Source organism: Sarcophilus harrisii, chromosome 3 (genome assembly GCF_902635505.1).
Source record: "Sarcophilus harrisii chromosome 3, mSarHar1.11, whole genome shotgun sequence".
Classification (NCBI taxonomy): domain Eukaryota; kingdom Metazoa; phylum Chordata; class Mammalia; order Dasyuromorphia; family Dasyuridae; genus Sarcophilus; species Sarcophilus harrisii.
In genome coordinates, this window is record NC_045428.1 from 534589388 (window position 1) to 534598077 (window position 8690).

The 8690-nt window shown below is 34.9% G+C and overlaps 1 protein-coding gene across 1 annotated transcript; it reads left to right on the forward strand.

The window, feature by feature from the left end:
- The first annotated feature begins 4026 nt into the window (after positions 1-4026).
- LOC100924997 (olfactory receptor 51V1-like) lies at positions 4027-4971 on the forward strand. Its single transcript, XM_012545425.1, has one exon. It carries the CDS (start codon positions 4027-4029, stop codon positions 4969-4971), a length of 945 nt encoding a protein of 314 aa, XP_012400879.1.
- The last annotated feature ends 3719 nt before the right edge of the window (positions 4972-8690 follow it).

An 8690-nucleotide genomic window follows, 5' to 3' on the forward strand; every position in this document is an offset into this window, starting at 1 on the left:
TAATAAGAGAAAATTCTTAGAGTTACAAGAATATGTTATGAAATCTATATTGTTCTATAAGAAATGACCAGCAGGATGATATCAGAAAGGCCTGGAGGGACTTACATGAACTGATGCTAAGTGAAATGAGCAGAATCAGATCATTACAAGATAACAATAAGATTATACAATGATCAATTCTGATGGACGTAGCTCTTTTCAGCAATGAGATAATTAAGGCCAGTTCCAATGATCTTGCCATGAAGAGAGCCATCTACACCCAGAGAGAGGACTGTGGGAATTGAGTGCAGATCACAACATAGCATTTTCACTTTTTTATTGTTGTTGACATGCATTTTTTTTTTCCTTTTTGATTTGACTTTTTTTGTACAGCAAGATAATTGTATAAATATGTATGCATATATTGGATTTAACATATATATTTTACCATGTTTAATATATATTGGCTTGCTTGCCATCTATGGCAGGGGTGGGGGGAAGAAGGGGAAATTGGACACAAGGTTTTTCAAGGATCAATGTTGAAAAATTATCCATGCAAATGTTTTGAAAATAAAAAAGCTTTAATTTTTAAAAAAAAGTACATATTGACATTAAAAAAAAAGAATTACAAGTGTCAGCTACCCATGTAGGGATGTAAATAACTTAACCTCAATGAATTCTTTATGATTTTTCTAACCTGTACAATTGTTTTATGCTTCTTGAATATTCTATTTAAAAGACAGACTTTCTATTCACTTCTGATCTTTTCATCAGGAATGCTTTAAATTTTCTATTTCAATAAATGTGCATTGTTATCCTGAAGGATTATATTCATTTTTGCTAGGTAGGTGATTTTTGGTTGTTACATTGGTTTCTTTGCCCTTTAGAATATGTTCCTTTAATGTAGGTGTTAAATCTTGTATCATCTTAATTGCAGCTTCATGATTCCTGAATCATTGGTTTATTTGTGGTGTTTTTTAATTTTCTATTTTTTTCCTTGACTGCTTCTAATATTTTCTAGTTGATTCAAAAACTCTGAAGCTTTCTTTTTGCATTTCTTTCAAGAGATAATTGGTGGATTCTTTCAATATCATTTCACCTTCTGAATTTAGGATATCAGAGCAATTTCTCTTGACAGTTTCATAAAATATGATGTCTAGACTCTTTTTTTTATCATAGCTTTTCAGATCATAGTTCAATAATTTTTAAATTCTATCTCTGATTTTTTTTCAGATCAATTTTCTGATCAGTTCAGATAATGTTTTTCTAATCTGACATTTCAAATTTTCTTCTTTAAAAAAAATGTTTTATTGTTTCTTGGTATCTCATAAAGTTCTTAACTTCTACTTGCATAATTCTATTTGGGGGTGGGGTAATTGTATTAAATTACTTACCCACAGTCATTCAGAAGGAAGTGTTAAATGTGTGAGGCTGGATTTGAACTCAAGTCCTCATGACTTCAGGGCTGGTATCCTATCTATTGCACATCTAGTTGCCCCCCAATTCTAATTTTTAAGGAATTATTTTCTTCAGTGATTTTTTTTGTATATTCTTTACCATTTGGTGAATTCTGCTTTTCAAAGCATTCTCTTCATTGTGTGTGTGTGTGTGTGTGTGTGTGTGTGTGTGTGTACACTACAATCAATACTGAATTTTTGAGCAGTTCTTTCCTTTGGAGGATTTTTGTGCCTCCCTCTTTTTGGTCATCAAGCCTATCCTGTTTTTTATTTGTTATTTTTTTCAGTGTTTTGGGACCTACTTTACCAAACTATTGACTTATTTATTTATTTATTTAGTTAGTTAGTTAGTTATATCCCTCTCATTTTTAAAAAATTATTTTCTTCTACTTTTATTACTTTATTTTCAAAATTCTTTTGAGCTCTTCCAGGAATTGTTTAGGGTCTGAAATCAATTTATATTTTTCTCTGAGGCTTTAGTAGCAGTTTGACTTTGTTGTCTTTTCTCGAATCTGTGTTTTGATCTTCCGTTACCATAGTAATTTTCTAGGGTAAGGATGCTTTTTTTTTGTTGTTTGCTCATTTTCCCAGTCTATTTTATAACTTTCAACTTTATGGTAAACTTGCACAGGTTCTGGTCTCAGTGTGGAGGAAATATTGTCTCAAGTATGAGGATTTTATTTTTTTGTTTGTGCAACTTATTTCAGTTAGTTCAGGGAATCTGTAAGTTTTCAGTTCTTTCATGATGATATTATCTATGAAAAGGTGTGTTTACTACTTTTCTGGCATATGCTCTGATCTAAATGTGGCCACAAACATTCTTTTTCACCCTAGAACTGTGTCCAGGGTCCCTACACTCCTGAAGTTACAAATTCTGATGTGCTAGTGCTTCTCCTTGTCCTGGGACTGTGAGCTAGGACTTTGATCCAGATCTGCATAAAGAAAATGCAAAAGAGTTCTGCATTTTTCTCTCTCTCTGCAAGCAAATAGATTCTTATAATCTCTTTGTGACCAGTAGTCTGAGACTACCATCTGTGGGCTAAGAACCTTGGGAGCCAACCTGAAGCTTCTGATTCAATCATGCCCAAAGCCACTGTTGATTTGTTTGGGCAAAACCTGTGTTGAGCTATGCTTTCCTACTCTGGTGTGACAAACCTTTCCTAGTAGGTTTTAAGTTGTGCTGGGCTAGAAAATTGTTTCAAGAATTTGTTTCAAGGTCTTATTTAAAAATTTAGAAGGGAATTTCAAAGAGCTCAGTCAAATTCTTGCCTTTTCTCTGCCCTCTAGGCCCCACATAATATTTCTAAAGGGGCACAATCAGACAATGCTTAATTACTAAAGATTAATTGATTTTATATAAGGACAATAAGGTAATGAAAGAATGCAAATTGGCCAAAACTCAGCTTGCTTAATGGAAGAGATACCCTCTTAATGTTTTGCAAAAATAAAAGTATATATTTATCTCTCTTTCAGCAGGAACTTGTTCTGAGAAGGAATCATTGATAGACTTCAATTTGAGGATGGTGGTATTGGACAAATCTTCTTTCAGAGATGCCTATCTTGTACTTCTATTCATCAAGACACTGGCCGTAGACATACTTCACATTATCACTTCCTAGTCTAAATTTTTTTCCAATCTTCTTTCAAGAAACTTTATGAATTCTGTATTCAAGATTTCTTTTATGGCTCATTTTCCTTATTGTCTTCTTCTCTTAGAGTCTCTTAGCTAATGGAACTACACTGCGATTCTACAAATAAATATTTAGACTTGTGTAACAAGGCTGAAGAGAAAAGACACAATGCATATTACTTTGGATAGACTTGAGATATATGGCATTCCAAGTGTGAAGTGATTCTGAGTGTCAATATTATTCTTGATCATGAAGAGGCAAAGTCGAGAGAGCCAGCTTTCTTGTACCCATTCCAGCCAGTCAGTACACACTAAGAGCTTTATAATGCCTAATCTCAAAATAGCTATTACTACTATCTCCATGCCATTGTAGTCTCAGGAACAGCTGCAAGAAGCTGGATGCTATACATGAGTACAGCAGCCCCTCCCTGTCCCAAAGTAAAGTTCACATCTGTATTTTGATGTCAGAAACATTGCCTCAAGAAATCTAGGCACTTAATTTCTTGACAAATTTTCCTTCTTTTCTTCTTTGGTCTACTAGAATTATTGTCAGGTAAATCATCCTTTTGAAAGAGTATGCATTAATCTTCAAGTATTAGAAGGATTATAATGGGCATAAATATTGGATTTATTTTTCCTGACCTCAGAGGTTAGAACAAGGAGCTAAGGATAGAAACTGCAGAGAGAGAGATTTCATTTTAACACAGGATTAATTTGCTAGCAAAAAAAAGCATCATCTAAACATGGAAGAAACTACTTCAGGGAGTAGTAGATTCACTGGAGGATCCCAATCAGAGATTGGACAGTCATTTGTCCCATGCACAATAGAAATCAGGCTTAATGGGGTAAAAGTTGGACCTCTGAAGTACCTTTAATTCTGATTTTCTTTGATTCTAAGACACTTCTAAGACACTTGTTAGCAAGTAGGTATATGCTCATTTCCTCTACAAATCTGACATCATGTCCATTACACTGGTTATCAATTCAAGTTCTAACTTTCTACTGACAGGTTTCCCTGGCTTGGAGTGGGCCCACCACTGGATCTCTATCCCAGTCTTCTCAGTTTACCTGGCTGCCATATTGGGCAATGTCACAATACTCTACATTGTCCGCACTGACCCCTCTCTGCACCAGCCAATGTATTACTTCCTGGCTATGCTGGCAAGTACAGATCTAGGCCTGTGTGTGTCTACCATGCCCACGGTGCTGGGGGTTCTGTGGCTTGATCTCCGTGGCATTCACCTTTATGCCTGTGTCCTTCAGCTCTATGTTGTCCACTCCTTCTCCTTCATGGAATCAGCCATGCTCTTTGCCATGGCCTATGACCGTTTTGTTGCCATCACCAACCCACTGAGGTATCCCACCAAGCTCACCAGCTCCCGGGTGGTGAAAATCACAGTAATATTGGGGTTCCGGAGTACCATGCTTATCATACCTCCAGTTTTACGATTGCTCTGGTTCTCCTACTGCCGCCATAACACCCTCTCCCACTCTTATTGCTTGCATCAGGATATGATCCGCCTTTCCTGTTCCAATACAAAATTCAACAGTTTGTATGCCTTGACCATGATCTTACTCTCCATGGGTTCAGACTTCCTCTTCATTCTGCTCTCCTATGCCATGATCTTTCGCTCAGTTTTGGCCATTGCTTCTCATAAGGGACAGCTCAAGGCCCTTAACACATGTGTGTCTCACATCCTGGCTGTCCTGTGTTTCTATGTCCCAGTGTTGGGCCTGTCCATCGTGCACCGATTTGCTAAGCATTCTTCACCCATAATACACATTGTGATGGGAAATGTGTACATCCTCTTCCCACCACTAATGAATCCTGTCATCTACAGCATTAAGACCCAACAGATCCGCAGGGCAATTGTCAAGGTGATTTCTTTGAGAGAGGCCAGATAATTATATATTCCCTTCAGCTCATAGAATACCATTCAAAACAGTTATTTGGAGAATTATCATAGTAATAAAATAATAGAAACTATTTCTTATGAGCCATGACTTCATTCTTCCACAAATATAGATACATTTATTGAGAAGAGAGTAATATAGAAGCCCTGTAAAACTACAAAGAGGTAGTAGGGGTATACAGTGAGAAGTGCTGGGCACATGAATGGATAGAAAATTCTTATTTCTCCCATAAAAGACTGACTGAGATCTTCTGCTGATCTCATTGAATTGCTGTCTTGTGGGCATGTTCCCTCTCTGTCACAGTTTTATATTTTGACTATAGTTGCGATTCAGCTATCATATTATTTTCAGGTTTGTCTAACATGCCATCTAATTTCTACCAGTACTATTGATATTGGTAGGTCACTCTTGTAGGAAAAAAAAACTGTTAAATTGTTAATCTGTTAATGGATCTGTTAATCAGCTAGTTCAACCTCTTTCTTCATTCACTGAAGAGTCCAGTTTTTTTATTTGTTATTTTAGCATACTTCTGCCCTTCAAGGAAGAATTTTAATTCTTTTCTTTAAGATATTTTAGTTTCTTATTGTACCTAAGCTACAGTCTTTAACTGCAGTGAGATTTTGAGCACCATCTGTTATTCTGTCCTCTTATCCACTGTGGAATGTTATGGTTAATAAGCCTCTCCTCATTGAGGAGAAGAATAATATCTCTTTAATCACTTTTTGAAGTCAGTGGCTAATAACATTCAGACTAAGATCACATCCTATTTTGTGAATTTTTCCTTGAATTCTTTTTTACTGTTTCCTTTGATTTCCTCAATTCTATTCCATGCTTACTGATTGTTGGGAACTCTTTTTACTTATTAGACCTTATTATACCATATACTTATAAGGACCTGGAAGAAAAACAGTTCTTGAACTGCTTTTTATCTTACCCATTATGGTCTTTTCACCCATCCAAATGGCATTGCTTATGTAAGTTGAAGAAGATTGAAAAGAACTTTTCTGTCCAGGAAAAAGAAAAGTCACCTTCTAGACTCTTTCTACATATAACTATTAAACAGTAAAAATATTTAGAACAATTCTCTGGCTTACTCCAATGTAGAAACTCTTTCAATTTGACTCTTCCTAATTGAAGTTAGTCAAGCAGTTCTGTATCTTATCTAATTATGTGATTGTGTGACCCAATTTTTTTTTCAATCTTCCTAAAATTACAAGAAAAAAACTTTTAAATGTTTCATTAAAATCTAGATCAACTATACGTATAGCAATCCCCCAATTCCTCTATCTTGTATCCTGGTCTAAAACAAAGCAAACATTATTAGTAATAGTAGGAATTTTCTGTAATAGTAATAGTAATAACAACAAAGTTCATATGCAAAAACAAAAGGTCAAGAATTTCAAGGGAATTAATGAAAAAAAAAAAAATCAAATGAAGGTGGCCTAGCTGTACCAGATCTAAAATTATATTATAAAGCAGCAGTCACCAAAACCATTTGGTATTGGCTAAGAAGTAGACTAGTTGATCAATGGAATAGGTTAGGTTCAAAGGACAAAGCAACCAAAAACTTTAATAAGCTAGTGTTTGACAAACCCAAAGACCCCAGTTTTTTGGGATAAGAATGCATTATTTGACAAAAATTGCTGGGAAAATTGGAACTTAGTATAGCAGAAACTAGGCATTGACCCACACTTAACACTGTACACAAAGATAAGGTAAAAATGGGTCCACGACCTAGGAATAAAGAATGAGATTATAAATAAATTGGAACAGCATAGGACACTTTACCTCTCAGAGGAAGGAATTTATGACCAAAGAAGAACTAGAAATCATTATTGATTACAAAATAGAAAATTTTGATTGTGTCAAATTGAAAAGTTTCTGTACAAACAAAACTAATGCAGACAAGACAAGGGAAGCAATAAACTAGGAAAACATTTTTACAGTTAAAGGTTCTGATAAAGGCCTCATTTCCAAAATATATAGAGAATTGACTCTAATTTATAAGAAATCAAGCCATTCTCCAATTGACAAATGGTCAAAGGATATGAACAGACAATTTTCAGATGATGAAATTGAAACTATTTCCACTCATATGAAAGAGTGTTCCAAATCACCATTGATCAGAGAAGTGCAAATTAAGACAATTCTGAGATACCACTACACACCTGTCAGATTGGCTAGAATGACAGGGAAAGATAATGTGGAATATTGGAGGGGATGTGGGAAAACAGACACTGATACATTGTTGGTGGAATTGTGAACACATCCAGCCATTCTGGAGTGCAGTTTGGAACTATGCTCAAAAAGTTATCAAACTGTGCATACCCTTTGACCCAGCAGTGTTTCTACTGGGCTTATATCCCAAAGAGATTATAAAGAAGGGAAAGGGACCTGTATGTGCCAAAATGTTTGTGGCAGCCCTGTTTGTAGTGGCTAGAAACTAGAAAATGAATGGATGCCCATCAATTGGAGAATAGTTGGGTAAATTGTGGTATATGAATGTTATGGAATATTATTGTTCTGTAAGAAATGACCCACGTGATGAATACAGAGAGGCTTGGAGAGTCTTACATGACCTGATGCTGAGTGAAATGAGCAGAACCAGGAGATCATTATATACCTCAACAACAATACTGTATGAGGATGTATTCGGATGGAATTAGATTTCTTCAACAAAGAGATTTAACTCAGTTTCAATCGATCAAGGATGGACAAAAGCAGCTACACCCAAAAAAAGAATACTGGGAAATGAATGTAAACTGTTTGCATTTTTGTTTTTCTTCCGGGGTTATTTTTACCTTCTGAATCCAATTCTTCCTGTGCAACAAGAAAACTGTTCGGTTCTGCACACATACATTGTATCTAGGATATACTGAGACATGTATATGACTGCTTGTCCTCTGGGGGAGGTAGGGGAGAGAGGGAGGGGAAAAGTCAGAACAGAAGTGAGTACAAGGGATAATGTGGTAAAAAATTATCCAGGCATGGGTTCTGTCAATAAAAAGTTATAATTATGGGAAAAAAATAGTAATAGTAATAGAAATTTTCTGAATCAGTTACTCTTTCATTCCTTTCTTACTCAACTTATTGACTTGATTTTATCCATATTTGTTCAGTCTTTTCTTATCTAAATATAATGCTACTTGAAAAAAATATGTACACAATCCAATATTTCAATGAAAAGATTTTTGGTTGTTAACAATCAGGTTCATGCAATCTAGTTTTAGAAGCCATTCAATTTTTGTCTATCAATTTTTCTATTTATTCATCCAAACCATATATCTATTATTCACTCATCTATCCATCCATCCATCTGTCTATTTCTCTATCTAGCTAGTCTGTCTCTTTTTCTATCTATGTATCCCCTGCCATTTTGCTGTTCTTAACATTTCTTTCTAGTTTCATCTACCACAGTATAAACTTTAGTTCTTCAGATAATATTCTTCCAACATATTTTCATATTTTTGTGTTTATCTATTGTCACCTATTTGCTTATATTTACCATGCATGAATTTTAATAAATTGATTATTGATTTACTGATGCAGATTTTCTCTTTTGACAGCAAAAACTTTACATAATTCATTTCATTTTTCTTTTTCCTCTTAGAAACTTCTCTGTGTTCATTTTTTCATTCTTAACAGTTTTACTTTCCTTATAGTCCAACTTACCCCAAAGTTTGTTAATGGATCTCCATTAAGCTAAAGAT